Source organism: Notamacropus eugenii, chromosome 1, assembly GCF_028372415.1.
Source record: "Notamacropus eugenii isolate mMacEug1 chromosome 1, mMacEug1.pri_v2, whole genome shotgun sequence".
In the NCBI taxonomy this organism is placed as follows: domain Eukaryota; kingdom Metazoa; phylum Chordata; class Mammalia; order Diprotodontia; family Macropodidae; genus Notamacropus; species Notamacropus eugenii.
Window position 1 is genome coordinate 414,819,666 of NC_092872.1, and position 19,968 is coordinate 414,839,633.

The following is a 19,968-nucleotide window of genomic DNA, read 5'->3' on the forward strand; positions in this document are numbered from 1 at the left end:
TTCCCAATCAAATAGAATCTACTTTGTACCTGCAGGTTTTCTGAGGTTTTAGGTGCACCTTGCTTTTCAAAAAAAATTCGTTCTTGAAAACTTTTTGTGTACTTTGAACCACACAGGAGAGCTGCTATTTATAGAATATCTAGGAGTAAATAATCTTTTGTAAAGCAATGAGACTCCTGTTCCTACTTGCAAAGGTTTCAGTATGAATTTTTTTTGATAAAGTATGCTATATACATATGGTATACTGAGTGGCAGTGTTGCATGATAGTATGAGCAGTGGATTTGAGTCAGGAGTTCTTTGTTCAGGTCCCAGCTTACTAGCTACAGGATCTTAGGCAAGTCACTTAACATTTCTGGCTCTCAGTTTCCTCATCTGTAAAATGGGGAATCATGATATTTATACCTCATTTTTTTTTTTTTGGTGAGGAAAGCATTTTGATGAGATTTAAAGCAATATGATAGCATGTTTTTTAAACATACATTTTGCAAATGTATATTTTGTATAAATGAAAACCTTTCAAGGATGGCTAAAAGAACTGTTACATAAACACAGTGTTTAGAATGAATTAAAATTTGAAACTCTGATAGGGTCCAGTTTTAATAACCTTAAAATTTTATTTAATTTTTATTTCTGAATTTAACAAATATCATATAAAATGAGTATTTCCATATTTCAGTATTTCCATGTTATAGAAGAAATAGAAGATTTTATATGAAGCTTTAAATCTTTATTAAGCAGTGCTTGCTTTTCTTTTGAAATATATAATAATTTAAACAGATAACTTTCAAAACTGTTCTTGTTTGTGATGCCTTTTGATTTTCCTTCTATTTTTTTATTGGGAAAGGGAGTTGGGAAACTCTTTTTTACCTCTTCTCCATCCCACCCCTCCCCAAATTAAAAAAAAGAAATACAAAACCCATGTAGAAAATATACATAATCAAGCAAAATATATTCCTGTCGTTATAATAGCAATAATTAAATTCTCGGGGGCGGAGCCAAGATGGCGGAGTAGAAAGACGCACATACACATAGCTCTGAACCCACAACCCATAGAATGGCTACAGGGAAGTAACTCACGGCGAATTCCGCACCCAGAGGCCACGGAACATTGGAGCGAGGGAGATTTCTGTTCCAGAGAGACCTGCAAACCTCTCGAGGGGGGTCCTTCGCGCTGCGGACTGGGCGCCGGGACTGGGAGCTGAGTGCAGCCCTGCCGCGGCACCGAGAGGAAAAGATCCGAGCAGGCTTCACAGACAGGATCTCCAGCGGCCACGCGGGTCCCTCCACCCACAGAGGGATCTGCAAACCTCTCCCAAAAGGTCCGTCGCGCTGCAGACACAAAGCCCAGCCCAGACCTGCTGCGGCCACGGCTGCGGCACCGAGAGAAAGAGATCCGAGCAGGCTTCAGGGTCGGGATCTCCAGCGGCCGCACAAGTCCCTCCACCCACAGGTGACAGGGGTGGGTGAGAGAGTCTCTTTGGTGGGTCGAGAGGGGAGTGGGGTGCCCCCATAATTCAGGCCCCCCCCCCCCCCCAGGAGGTAGAAGCTGAGAGGCGGCTGCAGACAGGGGCTCCCCAAGCGGGCGGGAGCCTGAATCCATTGTGGAAGGTCTGTGCATAAACCCCCTGAGGGAACTGAGCCTGAGAGGTGGCCCTGCCCCGACCTCAGCACCAGAACATAATCTCATACTGAATAGCAGCCCTGCCCCCGCCAAAAGCCCTGAGGCTGGAAGCAGCATTTGAATCTCAGACCCCAAACACTGGCTGGGAAGATCAGGAGGCGAGGTGGGTGTGAGGAGAATATTCAGAGGTCAAGTCACTGGCTGGGAAAATGCCCAGAAAAGGGAAAAGAAATAAGACTATAGAAGGTTACTTTCTTGGCGAACAGGCATTTCCTCCCTTCCTTTCTGATGAGGAAGAACAATGCTTACCATCAGGCAAAGACACAGAAATCAAGGCTTCTGTGTCCCAGCCCACCCAATGGGCTCAGGCCATGGAAGAGCTCAAAAAGAATTTTGAAAATCAAGTTAGAGAGGTGGAGGAAAAGCTGGGAAGATAAATGAGAGACATGAAGTCAAAGCATGAACAGCAGATCAGCTCCCTGCTAAGGGAGACCCAAAAAAATGTTGAAGAAATTAACACCTTGAAAACTAGCCTAACTCAATTGGCAAAAGAGGTTCAAAAAGCCAATGAGGAGAAGAATGCTTTCAAAAGCAGAATTAGCCAAATGGAAAAGGAGATTCAAAAGCTCACTGAAGAAAATAGTTCTTTCAAAATTAGAATGGCACAGATGGAGGCTAATGACTTTATGCAAAACCAAGAAATCACAGAACAAAGAGAGAAGAATGGAAAAATGGAAGATAATGTGAAATATCTCATTGGAAAAACAACAGACCTGGAAAATAGATCCAGGAGAGACAATTTAAAAATTATGGGACTACCTGAAAGCCATGATCAAAAGAAGAGCCTAGACATCATCTTTCATGAAATTATCAAGGAAAACTGCCCTGAGATTCTAGAACCAGAGGGCAAAATAAATACTCAAGGAATCCACAGAACACCGCCTGAAAGAGATCCAAAAAGAGAAACTTCTAGGAACATTGTGGCCAAATTCCAGAGTTCCCAGGTCAAGGAGAAAATACTGCAGGCAGCTAGAAAGAAACAATTCAAGTATTGTGGAAATACAATCAGGATAACACAAGATCTAGCAGCCTCTACATTAAGGGATAGAAGGGCATGGAATAGGATATTCCAGAAGTCAAAGGAACTAGGACTAAAACCAAGAATCACCTACCCAGCAAAACTGACTATAATACTTCAGGGGAAAAAATGGTCTTTCAATGAAATAGAGGATTTTCAAGTATTCTTGATGAAAAGACCAGAGCTGAAAAGAAAATTTGACTTTCAAACACAAGAATGAAGAGAACCATGAAAAGGTGAACAGCAAAGTGAAGTCATAAGGGACTTACTAAAGCTGAACTGTTTACATTCCTACATGGAAAGACAATATTTGTAACTCTTGGAACATTTCAGTATCTGGGTACTGGGTGGGATTACACATGCACACACGCTCACATACATAGAGACAGAGTGCACAGAGTGAATTGAATAGGATGGGATCATATCTTAAAAAAAAAATGAAATCAAGCAGTGAGAGAGAAATATATTGGGAGGAGAAAGGGAGAAATGGAATGGGGCAAATTATCTCTCATAAAAGAGGCAATCAAAAGACTCATTAGTGGAGGGATAAAGAGGGGAGGTGAGAGAAAAACATGAAGTCTACTCTTATCACATTCCACTAAAGGAAAGAATAAAATGCACACTCATTTTGGTAGGAAAACCTATCTCACAATACAGGAAAGTGGGGGATAAGGGGACAAGCAGGGTGGGGGGGATGATAGAAGGGAGGGCATGAGGAGGAGAGTGCAATTCGAGGTCGACACTCATGGGGAGGGATAGGATCAAAAGAGAATAGAAGTAATGGGGGACAGGATAGGATGGAGGGAAATATAGTTAGTCCTATACAACACAACGATTATGGAAGTCATTTGCAAAACTACACAGATATGGCCTATATTGAATTGCTTGCCTTCCAAAGGGAGGGGGTGGGGAGGGAGGGAGGAAGAGAAGTTGGAACTCAAAGTGTTAGGATCAACTGTCGAGTAATGTTCTTGCCACTAGGAAATAAGAAATACAGGTAAAGGGGTATAGAAAGCTATCTGCCCCTACAGGACAAAAGAGAAGATGGAGACAAGGGCAGAGAGGGATGATAGAAGAGAGAGCAGATTGGTCATAGGGGCAATTAGAATGCTTGGTGTTTGGGGGGGGAGGGGATAAAAGGGGAGAAAATTTGTAACCCAAAATTTTGTGAAAATGAATGTTAAAAGTTAAATAAATAAATTCAATAAAAAAAAAATAATAATTAAATTCTCATAACCATACTTGGGCAAAATAATTTCTAATAATTTACTTAATTTTTTCATTTATTGTGAATTCTATTTCTTTATTTTCATTTAATGCTGGTAATTTTTTCCTCTTTAAAAATTAAACTAATTATTATGTGTTTTGTCTTCTTCCCTGAAAAAGCCTTTATTTTAATTAATTCATGTTTTGCTTTCTATTTTGTTAATCTCATCTTTGATTTTTCAGAATTTCTATTTTGATATTTAGTTAGTTTTTAAATTTATTAATTTTCTAAAATTTTTAGTTTCATGTTTAGTTCATTGATTTGTTCCTTTTCTCTTTTGATAAAAAATATTTAGAGATACACATTTTCCTCTAAGAATTGTTTAGCTACATCTCCAAAATTTTGGTATTATATCATTGTTTGATATGTTGTCATTTTCTCTGATAAATAATTCTGTTTTTCTTTGAGCTGAGGGTCTTAATAATTAAATTATTTAGTCTTCAACTGATTTTTAACCATTCCTGCAATGACTCTTCTTTGTATATAATTTTTATTGCATTATGGGTAGTCACAAATGTGTTTAATGTTTCTGTTTTCCTGCATTTGTTTGTGAATTTTTTTTTGCCTTAATAAATGCTCTTTTAAAAAATTGTCAAAGAGCCATATACAGTCCTGAGAAATATATGTAGTCCTTTCTTTTCTCATTTAGTAATTGCAACTTTTCTAAAATTTTGTTCCAGTCCTTCACTCTTTCTTGTTTATTTTTATTATGTCTAAATCTAAAAGGGTTTCAGTGAGGTGAGCTCTCTAATTTTAGAGTTTTATGGTCCACTCCCTACAACTTGTTTAGTTTTCCTTTTGGTATCAAAATGCTATGCTGCTTAGTCCATATGTATTAAGTATATGTAGTATTTTCTTGTCTAAGGTGCCTTTAAACACTATGCAGTTTTTGTAGATTTGCTACCCTTTCTTTTTTGAGTTTAGCTAAAGCATAACAAAATGCTCTAATACCTTATTTTAACTCTCTTTATGTCTCTATGGTTTAAATATATTTTCTTGTAAACAACATATTTTTGGATCTGCTTTTTAATCCATTCTACTCTTATGGATGAATTTATCCCATTCATATTCCTAGTTGTATTCTTTGCCTCCTTGCCCCTTTCTTTACAAGAAGTGGGTGGTGAGACGAGTGTGCTCTAGTGAGCACATATTGGTTATATATGCTTAATGAAATTATTTTCTGCTCCCATGATTCTCTTCTTTTTTTCTTACATTTCTCCAATCATGGTTTTTATCTTTTCTTTCTTTCTTCTTGTACTTTCCTTCATGATCCACTGTTTGAGGCTGAAGTTTGTTTTGCTTATTACTAAACCTTCACCTTGAATCCATCATCTCTCTTATTCCCCTCTACCCTCTCCTAGTTCCCTCCTTTTTTTCCTGTTATGTTGAATATGTATCTATGGAGTTGGGGCATGATTTTTTGTTTGCAGATGGTTGTTCACTCGATGCAGCCTCTGAAGCTTAGATGCAATAAAGTATGGATTCTCTGCTGCTTGTGCTAATTTTAGCATAACAATTAACAAGAAAACACAGGTGCTCCACCAGCCAGCACCACACCAGTCATGCGTAGAACCATAGTTACAGTAAATGGAGAAGCTTTGAATACTGTGGATGAGTTCACTTACCTTGGCAGTATACTTTTCAGGGATGTACATGTTGATAATGAGGTTGATGCACACATTGCTAGAACTAGCTCAGTTTTGGGGAAGCTCTGAAGGAAAGTTTGGGAGAGAAGAGGTATTAGACTGACTACCCAACCGAAGGTCTACAGAGCTATTGTGCTGACCTCGTTGTTGTATTCCTGTGAAACCTGGACAGTACACCAGCACCATGCCAGGAACCTGAGTTGCTTCCATTTGAACTGTCTTAGGAAGATTCTGAGGATCACCTGGCAGGATAAGGTACCAGGCACTAAAGTCTGGGAAGTTTTTATTCATAATTTCTTGAAGCATTACATGTGGGGGTCTTTTTTTTATCTTAGCTTTCATAGTTCAGTGATTCTTATTTATTTTTTCCCCTTGACCAGTGTTCCAGGTCAGTTGTTTTTTTATGAGATATTTTACATGTTCTTTCTTTCTTCTTCTTCAGTCTTGATTCTGTTATCATATTTCTTGTTGTCTCATAGAATCAATGATTTCTGTCTGGTCCATTCTGATTTTTAGGGAGTCTGTTACTTTGGTAAGGTTTTGTACCTCTTGAACGAACCAACCTTTTAATTCTCCTCCCAAATCTTTCTAAAGTTCTCATTTCATTTACAGTATCATTTTTTAAACTCTTGATTCATTTCTACTAGGAATTCTAAATGATTTTGTGGTCACGCTATGCTTTGCTTGAGGCTTTCCTTATAGATTCTGTAGAGTTATTATTCTTTATTCTGGGCTTGAGTTTTGAGTGTCCCCTGGCTCCATCAAAGTAATTCATCATCTGGATTTTTTTACATTTACCTATTTTTTCAGCTTTACTTCCTGAATTGTTACTTGATGGTAGGGCCACACTCTGCATGTTTCTAGAGGGAACGTTGGAGATTTGTTCGGTCTTGATTTGTATCGTCTTAGGTCTGGCCTTTTTTTTTTCTTTGCATATAGAGTGTTTTATTCTTTGGTGGGTAGCTCAGGCTAGGGAGCTCCAAACTTTCAGTATGCCCTAAGTGGGCTCCTCCAGGCATGGTCTGATGATTTGCTTTTCCTCTATGAGCTTTCCAGGCTATGGAAGGTAGTAGGTTAGGGAGACACAATCACAGGCTTACCGTTTGTTGTAACTCTAGCAGACGGCTGTTGGTCCTGGCATTGATCACTTAGTTGGGGTTAGGGTTAGGGTTAGGGTTAGGGTTAGGGTTAGGGTTAGGGTTAGGGTTAGGGTTAGGAGCAATAGAACTGCTGGCTCACTCCTGGTCTTTAGATGAAGGCATTAGAGGTGGTCTGTCGGCTTAATCTGTGATCCTGCTCCAGAGTGAGAGTCACTGAATTACAATCTCTGTTCTCCTAGCTCAGGCAAATAGCCATAGGCCCTAGCTTTTGTCTTTCCTCATCCCTACTTCAGGGTCAGAGCAACACAGTTGCCCACTCCTTATGTGTACTCTTTTCCTCCTTATACAGCTGCATACCCCAGGTGCTATTCCTAGCCCCTGTATACATGGGCTTTCCTTGCTGAACTCTCTTCCCAGTACCTATAAGCCCCCTAGCTATTTCCCCATTCTCTAGATCAATGTTTTGTTTGAGTAATTTTGTGAGAGACCTGGTCTGCATTACTATCTCTTATTCCACCATCTTTGCTGTTCTCCAGTCTTTTAATGACCTCTTAAAGGAATATTAAAACTGCTTATTGTAGTGGTGAAATGTCATTAGCTGAGAAGCTTGTTGCTAGTTTGAGAGAAATGCCAGCTGGTATTTTTGGTGCTTGGATTTAGTTGTGTAAAACATGTTCAATCTAAACTATATTTGCTAAAAATTACAAACTGGAAGGACTTGGGACTATTACAAAAGTGTCATTTCTGTTACTTCCAAATTAGTAGTGCCTGAAAAGGAAAATACTGATGTGCCCTTCTACCTAACTGTATGCAATGCAGTAAAGATTGAAATTCAGCAAACATTAATTAATTGTTCACTGTGTGCTAGGCCCTGTGCCCCACTCTATTGGAGATTTAAAGATTATGAAATCCTTGAGGACTGGGACTGTATAATTTTATATGGAAAGCTTTTGTTTTAGTTAAAGCAGTGATTTTTAATGACCTCAAGCTTCTCCCTGAAATAATACCCACATTTTAATACCAATAATCTTCCTGTAATTCTATATGACTTACTTATTGAATATCACAATCTCCAAAAAATCAAATTTGCTGGTTACATAGAAGGGAATGGAGTGTAAATTGGGTCCAGCACATCAACAACAACAACAACAAAATGTATGTTTGGGTGAGTAAAAGACATCTTGAAAAACTGTGTGTGCCTGGGAATAGAAGGGGGCCAGCCATGATGTAGTAAAAGTGAGCGATGAGGAATGTTCAGCTTGTGTGTTCAGTTATAATTTACATAATGTAAAGAGGCCCAGAGCACATTGGGTAGATTGCCTGTGGAGGATTTATGAGAAGACAGAGATAATAATTGTGAGGGATAAAGGGGTCTTGATAGATTTCAGACTGCATTGTTTGAGATCGAAGTACTCACATCAGTGGGATTATAGATCTATGGAAGTAGAGGCAATTCTTGGTCACGTATAGGTTGTACCAGATGGCTGTAGAAGCATCTTCAATTAAAATTTTGTGATTGAAGTTATATAACTTGCACACAACAAATAATGTTACAAGTTTGAATGTCATAAGGGTAAAGGAGAGAGAATGTGTTATAAAAAAAATCTGAGGGAGAGACTACTTTTCACTGGGAAATTCAGGAGGCAGAGTCGTTGGAGCTGGGCCTTAAGGAATAGAAGGGTTTTCAGCAGGCATAGGTGGGGGTGTGTTACAGGCATGAGGGAAAGCCTGCAGGAAGACTCAGAGGCGGGAGGGGACAGAATGAGATCTGGGAAGTGCTGGCAGCCTAATTTGACTGGAATGTAGCACACAGGAAAAGAAATAATGTAAAAATATGCTGGAAAAATAGATTCAAGCGAGACTATGGGGAGCTTTAAGGCCTTGTAGGGATGATTAAAGGTTTACATTAAAAAAAATTAATGCCTTTGTTCTTATATCACATTTATTTACAAACATCTCTTCCCAGATACCGGACTTCTCTTGTAATAAAGATTAAAAAAGGAAAACAAAAACAGTTCAGCAAAACCAACCAATATGTCATCTGTTTATGATAGTATTTGCTAAATTCCTTATTCGTATTCCTCTACTTCTGCAATAAAGGGAAAGAGATGAGCTTTTTCAGCTCTTTTCTAGTCATTATAATTATGCGGCATTCAGCCAATGAAGGTTTTTGAGTGGGTGAATGACATGATTAGACCCGTGCTTTAAGAAGATTAATGTGACTGATGAATGATGAAGGAAAAAAGAGACTGGAGTCAGGGAGACTAGTTAAGAATCAGTGAGAATAATAGTCCAGAAAGGCTGAAATGAGGACCGAAATTAGGGTGGGACATACTTGTGAGTGGAAAAGAGGAAACAGATCTAAGCAATATTGTGAAAGATGAATTGATATGACTTAACTACCTATTGTACAAATTGGTGAGGGAGAGAGTCAGAAGCTGCTCTTGAGATTTTTAGCCTGGTTGATTGAGACGGTAGTTGTCATCAATAGAAATGGAGAGGCTTTGGGGGAGGGGTAGGCTTGAGGTGGACGTGTGTGGGGGAAGGGTAGAGATTAGTTCTGCTTTGAACACATTTAATCTGGGAGAACAGTGTTTCGGAGAAAGAGATGGACAAGGAGAACTCGAGAGATCAGTACTGTGGAAACTAAAACAGGAAACCATGTCAAAGTGTCAGTGGCTGACAGAGGTAGTGCTATCAAGTAGGTCAAGGAGCATAAGGTTGAGGAAAAGTCCATTGAATTTAGCAGTTTAGAAAATATGAGTGTTCTTGCAGAGAGCACTTTCAGCGGAGTTAGGATAAGTAGGATCCTTACTGAAAATTCTTTAGAGGAAGTCAGTCCAGGAGGGAAGGAAAGTGTTCCATATGACATTCTAAAGACATGAAGAGGAATAACTCCAATGAGGAGAAAGAAAAGTCGCCTAAAGAAATTGATGTTAATTCATTTTTGAAAAACATGTATAGTAGAAAAGGGGAAGGGCAGGTTAACCAGATGAATTCAAGTGTGCTATAGGGTGTTAAGAAAGTGTCAGAATGCTAAGAATAGTGTCAGGATTGCTAAAGCTTAGAATGGGCTTACTGGGTGAGGAAAGCCATAGAAACAAAGGTGATGTTATTTTAAAAGCTGTATTGGGGGAAATAACAAAAGGATTGGGGGGACAGGCTCACTATTGAGCCCAGGGTAATTGTAATGGAGAGAAGATGGAGTTATGGAGCTCTTGTTTTTGTTCTGTATCAAAGAGAATGGTCCTTGAACTCTAAAGGATAGAATAAAAATGGCTGATATGGGGTTGAAACTCACAACAAACAGGGAGATGATGAGAGCACCTCCAGTTAAACTTGATAAATTTGTTACCAGATCTAAATTAACTACATTTTAGCGTACCACAAGAACTTGGAGATGTGATTGCTGGGCCATTGTCAGTATCAGAAAGATTGTGAAAAATGAAAGAAGTGTCATAGGGTTGGAGAAAGGCAGGTGTCTGATACTGAAAAAGGTAAGAATGAAAATAGGAGACAACACTGTGATACAGTAATCAAAGAAAGCCAGTGTAAAATCAGGTTGTGTTAAGAGAGGAATAGAATCTGGGAATAGGGAGGTGATAATGCTACTTAACCCTTAACCCTGCTCTGATCAGACCACATCTAGAATATTGTGTTCAGTTCTAGGGACCACAGATTTAGAATATTGATAAGCTGGACGGTATTCCTTCAGAGGAGGCTATGCAGGATGGGGAAGGATCTTGAGGTCACGTCCCATAATGTTTAGTGGAAGGTTCTGGGAATGTTTGACTAGGAGAAAAGATGATTCACAGGGCCCATATTTCATATTCCCAACTCTTTGAAGGGTTGATATTTCTAAGAGGGAGTAGGTCTCTTCTGCTTGACCTAAATAGGCAGAATTAGTAGCAATAGGTAGAAGTTGTAGCAAGGCAAATTTAAGCTTGACTGAAGGATAACTTCTTTATATCTAGAGCTGTCCAAAAGTGAAATGAATTGCCTTTGGAGGTACTGAGTTAGGTCTTCAAGAAAATACTGGCTGACCATTTGTATCTTATAGAGGAGGTTTTGGTTCAGATATAAGTTGGATTACTCCAAATTCAATTCTTTTAATATACTGTGCTTATTGTTTTAGGCAGCATTTTCTGATCTTTTGAGTAAAGGTATATTTATCAAAATTGTGTCTGATTTCAAAATTGAGAGGAAAAGTATAATAAAAAAATACTGAGCTCTAAAAAGCTCTCACTAGATTAAATCAATATGCTGAACCTAATAAAATAAAATTTTATAGAGATGAATACAAAGTCCTTTGCTTATATTTAAGGAAATGAAATGCACAAATATAAGAATAGGAGGTGTAAGCAGACAACAGTTAGTGTTTAAAACAACAACAAAACCCAGGTATTTTAGTGGACTGCAAATTCATTACTAGTTTGATAGACAAAAGGATCCAGTATATTATTAGGCTGTATTAACAGAAGGTTAGTGCCCAGAATGATTGGAGATTATAGTATTGCAGCCTGTCCTATCACACTGCTGCTAGAGTATTGTTTTTCAGTTCTGGACACTGAGAAGAATGTGCAGCTGGAATGCACCTTGAGAAGGGTGATTAGGATGGTGAGGGGTCCTAAAGTCATATCATGTGAGATTGGTTAATGAACTAAGTGATTTATTTCCTAGAGAAGAAGATACTCTAGAAGATATGATAGTATCTTTAGCTATTCTTAGGACTGTCATGTAGAAAAGAACCACAGAATCACAGGGATGGAAGGGACCTCAGTGACCTTTAATTCTCTGAAAGAGAATTTCCTCAACTACATACCTGACAGATAGCCATGCACAGCCTTAGCTTGAAGTCCTCCAGCTAGGCCTCCCTATGATAAGCTGCAGTTTATTACTCTCTTGGATAGTTCTAATTGTTAGTAAGTTTTTCCTTATATCAAGCCCAAATTTGCTTCTGCAATTTGATCCATTGCTCCCATATCTGTTTTCTGGGACCGAGTGAAATAAGTCCATACCCTCTTTCATGTGTCAACTCTTCAAGAACTTGAACATGGCATCATGCCCTGCTGAGTCTTCTCCAGGCTGAACAGCTACAGTTTCTTCAGTTGCTCCTCATGTGACATAGCCTTCAGATCCTACCATCCTGTTTGCCCTCCCCTGGATACTTTCCAACTTAATGATATCCTTAATGAAATGTTGTATTCTGCTTGCTTCAGGAGCATACACGTGTACCGAAATATGATGTCCAGAACTAAACACAATATCACAGATGTGATCTTACAAGAGTAAAGCAGGAGGATAAAGTAAAAAGTAAAACCTCCTCATCCTTGGATGCTGGGCTTCTTTTAACTTAGATTGCATTACACTGTCTGACCTAGCACATTGTTAACTCAGGATGGAACTTGCCATATATTAAAACCCTCAGATCTGTTTCAGAAGAATTGATATCTAGTTAGTCCTTCCTCATTTTGTGTTTGAGAAGTCAATTTTTTGTACTCTAGGCTGTCAAGATCTTTTTGAATTGGTCATCTACTAAGATAGTTTTGAGCCATCTCCAAGTTCTACAGTAAGCATGCCATCTATGCCTTTATCCAGGTCACTGATAAAAACGTTCAGTGGCATAAGGCTAAGAACAGGTACTCTGAGCATTTCACTGGAGACCTTCCAAGTTGATATTGAACAATTAATGGTTATTTTTTTGGGTTCAGTCATTCACTCAGTTCCAAATCCAGCTATATATATTCTCATCTAGTTCATATGTCGCCAAGCTCTTTTTGAAATAAAAATAGAATGTGAAATTGTCAAAATCCTATGCTAAAATCCAAGTAGATGTTATAGTATTTCCTGATCTACCAGTCTAGTAACCCTATCAAAAAAATGAAAGAAAGTTAGTTTGGTTCTGGCATAAATTTCCTCTTTTTAATTGGACCATAGGTTTAGAACTGAATAGGATCTTAAAGGCCAACTTCCTCATTTTATAGGTGTGGAGATAGAGCCAGGAAGGCTAAGTCACAAGGATAGAAGGTCACACATCTAGTATAGAAGCAAGATTTGCACCTAGGTTTTCTGACTCCACAGCCAGTGTTCTTTCTCTTGTGCCACATGTTACCTCTCTATTGATGAAACCTTTTGGGTTACTGCTTTCATTTCCAGATGTTCATTAACTAGTCCTTCAGTAATACAATTTAGAATTTTTTCAGGTATCCAAGTTAAGCTCACTGGCCTGTAGTTTGCTTTTTGACTCTTTCTTTTCTTTTTAAAGATTGGGACATTTGCCCTTCTTTAGTTTTGGTCTCCATGATCTTTCAAAATGACTGATAGTTAAGTAGGTCAGCAACTTTTGATGTTTCTTTTAGTACACAAGGATGTAGTATACTTGGACCAAGGGACTTGCATTAGTCAAGAGAATCCTGCTCACTCTTGTATATTCACTCCCTTATAGCCACATTTATTCTGACCTTTCCTCTCCAAAGAGCTTTCTCCTTGGCAAAGAAATAAAGACAAAATGAGATCTACTTTTTTCTGTTGTCAGTAATCATGGTCCCATCTACCCAGTGGCGAAATGGATAGAGCACTGGACCTGGAGTTAAGAACTCAGTTTAAATTTGGTCTCAGACTCTTAACTGACAGCGTGATCCTGGGCAAGTCACTTAACCTCTGACTCAGTGTCCTCAGTGAGGATAATAATAGCACCTATCTCCCAGGGTTGTTGTGAAGATCAAATGAGATAATAGTTGTTAAGCACTTAGCTAATGGTATAATGTAAGTGCTATATAAATGTTAGCTATTATTACCCTTAGTAGTGTTTCTCTAACTTTTTTTAGCTTCCTCTTTCTCCCATCATAGCTTCAGGACCTCACATTCGTTGTCCTTGGCTTCTCTTGCCTGAGCTTATTCTGAATTGTAGAATTCATAAAACCGTTCTTAAAGAATCATGCCAAATGTTTGTGTTTTATTCTCTGTGCCCTTGCTTTCCTTTTCCATACATTTCTTTTAAAAAACTGAGTTCTGTTGCATTCACATAGATTTCTTTAGACAACTTCCCCATTTTTCCCTCATTGAAATTTTCTTTATATCTTAAGGATAAATCCTTAAATTTTGAAAAATTTTGAATTTACACTATTGCTAGCCCCCCAAAAAACACTTCTTCCCAGATAAAAAATAAAGTCTTCATAATGAATGAGCTTAGTTAAGCAAAATAAATCTATATATTTTCCATGTCCAAAAATATGTCTCATTCCACACCTTCAGTCCATTACTCCCGTCAGAAAGTGAGTAGCATGCTTCATCATTAATCCTCTAGCACAGAGGAGTCAAGCCCACAGCCCCCCAAAATCTTCCTGAATGAGATCAAAATATAATTGGAAAATATTTAACAAAAAACACAAAAATGCAGTAGAACACAGAAAATGTTACTGTGTGGTTTTCTAAGTCAACATGTGGTCTGGTAGGGATCTGTAGGTATGGTTTAGTGGCCTTTTCTATTTGGGTTTAACTCCATTGCTCTAGTTGGTCACTATTTTTATAAGACTTCTTTCAAAGTTGTTTTTCTTTAAAATGTTTCTGTTACTGTGTTTAAATTGTTCTTCTGGTACTGCTCACTTTGCTCCGTATCCATATATTTAAACCTTCTCAGGTTTCTCTGAAGTCATCCCTTTCTTCATTTCTTATAGTACAAAAATATTTTATTAGATTCATTTGTCATAATTTGTTCAATCATTCCCCAATTCATGAGGACATCTCATTTGTTTAAAGATCTAGTAGTAGTATTGATGAATGATGATTTTCAGGCATAGTTCCAAAATTACTTTTTCACACTGGTTGGATTAATTCACAATTCCACCAAATAGTGTATCAATGGGTCTGTTTTCCCACAAGCTCCCCAACAATTGTCATTTTCCCTTTTTGTCATCTTCTGCCAGTCTGATAGGTATGAGGGTGACTAAATCATTAGTAATTTGTAACAGTTCTTCCTTTAAGATCTACTTGTTCACATCCTTTGATCTATAGGAGAATGGCTATCATTCTGGTGTACTTCAGTTAGTTTCTTACATATCTTGACTGCCAGACCAGGACTTAATGCCTGACAGCTTCCTAACCTTCTTGGGCTAACTTCTTTAGAATTTTACTCTATTGGATCCTGAATGTCCTTCTTTCAATTCCCTGAAAACTCTTCTTTAACAATCCAGGCTCCATACTATTGTTTCTAAGTTTCCTTTCCTTCTAACTAATTCCAGGGACTGTACCCCAGCTTTCTCCTTATTGGTGAAGTCAGATACAGAATAGCATTTTTGCATGTTGACTTCTCCATCTTTCGAGGGATGAAACTATATTAAGGCAAATCAAGAAATGATTAGCTGCTCTTTTTTGACCAAGAGAGAATTCTAGGACTTACCTACATAATTGAAGTCTACCATCACTGCTATGCTAGATCTCTGTTCCAGGCTCAAAATATGCTTTCTACAATTTTCAGCTATTTCTTCCTTCTCTTCAGTTGTCTGTATCATACTCCAGTAACAAAATCATTTGTGTTTCTGTCTCCAGTGATCTTTACCCATCTGTAAGTCATGTCTATTATGCTTCCACTCTCTGGATTTTAGTTGTCTTCTATGACTATAACTTCTTTACATGCAATGCTACCTTTCTGTGCCTTTCATCTGTTCTATAGTCTATAACCTTTCATCCCACTATGTCCCAATGATACCACTTCAGTAAAACTGGCCTTGTTGTGTTAGGACCTCTAATTTATTTTGCTTATTAACCACTGTGTGTGTGTATAGACAGCTCAGACTGGATTTTACTGACTCCTTTCTTGGATTGAAAACTTTTGGGTGTCACAACTGCTGTTCTTTTTCTTACATTGTAGCTATTCTCATCATGTCTAGGTTGGTGGATGTACAGTTTTTTTTTCTCTCTCTTTTCAATTTAAAGGTTTGTTTTTAAGGTTGGAGGTTTGTAGGTAGAGAAAAAACCAGCTGGATAAAGAGAGATTGAAAATAGGGAAAGATGATCTTCTTTACATGGGTTACTATGGGACAATGGAATATTACATATTATTGTTTGTCTCAGTTGATGTGTTGGTGAGTTTTGCTGAAGTGCTTTTTCTTTTTTTATTGTTACAGGGGATGACTCCCTGGGTAGGGGAGAAGGGAGGCATAGATTCAGAAATGAAGATGACATAAAAACAAAGTATATCAGTAAAGCACAAAAGGAAAGGTTATTGGATGGGAATGCTCTTGGAGGAGACAGGAGGGCATGAGGTCAAGACACTTAGGTCTGGGGTTGGTGTTGGCAAGGAGAGGGCCACTTTATGCATTATTAAATGACTAGACAGAATGGGAGCTTAGGGTGAAATGACTGGGAGTGTAGAGTTGTGGAGAGGGAGCTCAGTTGGATGGCCTCTGCTGAGAGGAAACCAGGAAGTAGGTGAACACAAGTTTTGGGAAGACAGTAGTAGGCCTGTCTCATTATCAGACTTATTACCATGCTGCAGATCATTAAAGCTCTTAGGATCTTTTTCCACTGACTCTTCCTGGATGGTCCTTCTGAGAGCACCACTGGATCCACCTTTATTCCTCAGGAGACAAGCAACCACTTCTTCCTTAGGATATGTAGGCACCTCCTATTCATGGACGTGATCAGCGTAAGCCGCTGTTTGAAGGACTGTCGTGAGGAGGAGGGAGTAGAGTTGTTCTACTTATTAGACTAAACTTTGTAGGCACAAAGGTAAGACCTGTGAGGGAAAAGCTGTTTTTGTGAGTCCCGTGCACCTGTGAAGTAAGTGCGGTGGGGATCCTCCCTCTGCCCAGGTGGGTAAGCGGCGTCTCTGTCACCCAAGTCTTCTGAGGAGGGCCCGAGCCGATGGCAGCTTCTGGGCTTTGTGGCCGGCTCCTTGTTCACTGCCGGTGCTACGGCAGGGTTCCTTACGGTAGTATTCCTTGCTTGACCGCAGTGGTGGAGCCGGAGGAACTCCAGGTAGAAATTGCAGTCTAAGACTGGAGTCTAAGTTCGCTGTCATTGTAAACTTTCGGGCAGAGTCTGCACACTCTCACATCGGGGATCCTGTTTTCAGGTAGGTGTTGCACCATCTGCTATCAGGAAGATTTGCTGTTATGGGGTCATGGGCCCCCAGAGCTATTCCAACACTTAGGGCACTGGAGCTGCTCTGGGTGCCCCATCTTAGGCAGAAGCACTTGAGCCTGCCCCCGCAGACTACCTGCAGCCTCTAGGCCCAAGCACTGGCCCACCGCCGAACCCCCACTCCAGAGAGGCAGGACAGGGAGAGCAAAGTGGAGCAGAGAAGGAAGCCACCCGCCCTTCTGGCGTTCGCGGCCTAAGCCACGGGCGTGCGTCTAAGGTGAGGGACAAAGCCCAGCCCTGGGCCGAGACCGCGCTGCGCAGGCTCGGCCAATGAGAAGCCGGGAAGTGAGTGAATGGCAGGTGCTTAGAGCCAGTGAACGGGCGCCTTGTTGCGAGGTGGCCCGGAGCTCCGGTATTATAAAGGGCGCCACGAGTTGGCATTGTCAGGCGGCCGAACAGCACAGGGGCCGGGTGGAGGAGGGTGGGAGGAGCGGGAGCTCTGCGCCGCCGCCTGCCGGGAATCGGAGCGAGGGGCCGGCGTCTGCGCCGCGGCGGAGGCCGAGGCCGCTTTCCCCGGGCCGGCCCGAGGCCCGTAACGTCACTGGGCGGCGAGGTGAGTTCCGGGCGGGGATCTGGCTGCGCCGCACTTGGGGGGAGGGGGTGCGGGGCGCCATCACCGCCGCGCCCGGGCCTGCGTCCCTCGTCGCCGGGCCTGACTGACTTCATTGTCCTGCTTGCTCTTGCAGGCCTTTCCCCGCCGCCGGGGCCACCATGTCTGAAGCGGCGGAGGAGCAGCAGCTGATGGAAACGGCCACTACTGAGAATGGCCATGAAGCCGCCCCCGATGGGGAGCCTCCGAGTGAGGCCGCGAGCGGGACCGGCACTGGGACCGGGACCGGCACCGCGACCGCGACCGGGACCGGGAGCGGGAGCGGGAGCGGATCCGGGGCGGCAGCCCCGGTGGCGGCGCCTCCTGCGGCTCCAGCCGGGAGTCAGAACGGGGCCGAAGGAGACCAGATCAACGCCAGCAAGAACGAGGAGGATGCAGGGTAAGGACGGACGCGGCGGCTCCTCTTTCTCCCCCCCTCCTCTCCGCTGAGCTCACCCCTCCCCCACCGCGCCGCACCCCTCCCCCACCTGCTCTGGGGGAGCCCTCGCGGCCCCGGGCCCGGCTGGGGGGAGGTGTGGGCGCGCGGGCGGGGCGGACAATGCGCGGGCCGGGCCGGCCCCTCGGCGGCGGCGGCTCCTCCTTTGTTCTGGGGCTGCCTTTTGTTGGCGCCATGTGGTTGGGGGGAGGGGCGGGAGATCTAATTTGTGCCAGAGGAAAAGGCCCCTCTCTTCCTGCCCGGACTTAGCGCCCGCCTCTGACGTTCCTTGGGGCCTGGAGGCTGAAGCCCCCCGTTGTGGTGGGGCGGCTGCGGTGGTTGTAGCTGGAGCCTTCCGAGCTGGTCCTTGGCGCTTAGGGACTTGGCGGGAGCCTGCAGTCACTGCTTCAGTTAGAAAAACTTTAACTTTGCTGGTCTCCTAAATTTGCTTGGCTGAGACTGCTTTGGTCACTGGGAGGCCTCCTTAACGCCTCGGATGAGTATTGTAGATGCCTCGAGGTTTCTTTGTGAGAATTTCCTCTTTTGGCTGGCAGAGAGAGAATGGGAAGGAAGACTTAGTTGTTTGATTTGTCTGGCCTGCTCAGCATGGCTGCTTGACTGGACTTTTCCCAAGGTTTCTATGAAAGGATCAGGGCTGAATATAGTATGGGAGATGCATTTCGGAGTGATTGAATGGAAAAGTATTAAGTGCTTACTAAGTGCCCCGCACTGTGCTAAAGTCGTGCCTTGAAACCAAGTAGTCTTGGGCTTTTTAGAGTTTTAATTTGTCCCGTATGAAATCCCTCTTTGTTAAAGCTTTTTTCTGTGCCTTATTAGCACACCAAATTTGGATGGATGATAACCCAAGGCATTCAAGTTCGTCTGTTAAATCGAATAAAACAGAAGAGAGTGACTTAGCGCCTTCGGATTGGCCTTGGGAGTATTTTATACAATTTTAGTTAGAAAGTCTGCTGGAACAAGCACTTTATTGAGTTTTTCAGTGATCTAAAGGGAAGGGTCTTTGTCCTTTTTTTTCAATATCTATAAAGGTTATCTGGAACAGGCATCTAATACCAAGTTATCAGAAAAGTGATGGCTTTGGTAATTGTTGCTTTTACAATCTTCCGTTTTCTAGGTGTGATTACAAGCAGTCAGCTCTGAATTCTTAATTTAGAGGCAGCTTACAAAAACCTTTTCCCTTCCTACTCTGATGTTCTTTACTTTTTGGTTATTGAGAAGGGAAAAGATAGTTTTATTTTTAACTTTTGCTACTCTGTCATAGTTCTTGAAGGTTTGTTGGAGTTGGAAGTTGAATAATAAAATTTCAAGAATAGAGCTTGGTTTCTTTTACATGGGATGGGTAGTTATTTTCTTTCAATCAGTGAAAGTTTTTGTCGTTTACTACATAATCCATTTCTTGTTTGGAGTGTCATTCATAGTATCCTAGACTTCTCTCCAAACTGAACTTGGAGCTTGGTTTTCATTTCTTTAGGTCAAATGGGCTGTTCTAATTCCTCCTCCCTTCCTGCAATTTCAGGAAAATGTTTGTAGGTGGCCTCAGTTGGGACACAAGCAAAAAGGACTTGAAAGACTATTTCACCAAGTTTGGTGAGGTAGTTGATTGCACAATAAAGATGGATCCTAATACAGGAAGATCAAGAGGTTTTGGGTTTATCCTCTTTAAAGAATCTGCAAGTGTTGATAAGGTAAGAAATATCATATAAAATAAATAACTAAACAACTCATTCAAACATCTATTTGTTTTAGTCATTGTTAACTGCTTTGGGGAGCAGCATCAGCGGGTCCCCTGCCCTTGAGATCACCATTCAGCTGGGAATAACATTTACATATATAAAAAGAGTAGGGGGTGTATGTAATTAAGAATCCAAAAGACACTAAATGCTGCAGGAATTGGAGAGAGGCTTGAGCACAGAGTACTTACTGGGTCCTGAATAAGCATTGTTGAACAGTTGAATATTAGAAGAGATATTCAAAAGTAATTCTTAAGGGATAGGTCTTACTGTTTCTTAAGCACTTTTGTCCTAATTTCTTTTATAGTTATTGGGTACTTGTTTCATCTTTCCTGT

General features: G+C 41.0%; 1 protein-coding gene across 4 annotated transcripts in view; it reads left to right on the plus strand.

Moving 5' to 3' along the window:
* The window catches only part of HNRNPAB (heterogeneous nuclear ribonucleoprotein A/B), an 86,687-nt gene that overhangs the window by 58,335 nt on the left and 8,384 nt on the right, over positions 1–19,968 (plus strand). For 2 of the 4 annotated variants that reach the window (XM_072631202.1, XM_072631205.1), the window contains exons 1-3: positions 17,241–17,409; positions 17,543–17,845; positions 19,419–19,587. In XM_072631202.1, the coding sequence (XP_072487303.1) occupies positions 17,568–17,845; positions 19,419–19,587 (447 nt within the window). In that variant the 5' untranslated portion in view covers positions 17,241–17,409; positions 17,543–17,567. Of the gene's footprint in view, positions 1–17,240; positions 17,410–17,542; positions 17,846–19,418; positions 19,588–19,968 lie in introns of those variants that run through there. The other 2 variants (XM_072631203.1, XM_072631204.1) reach the window with 1 other exon arrangement.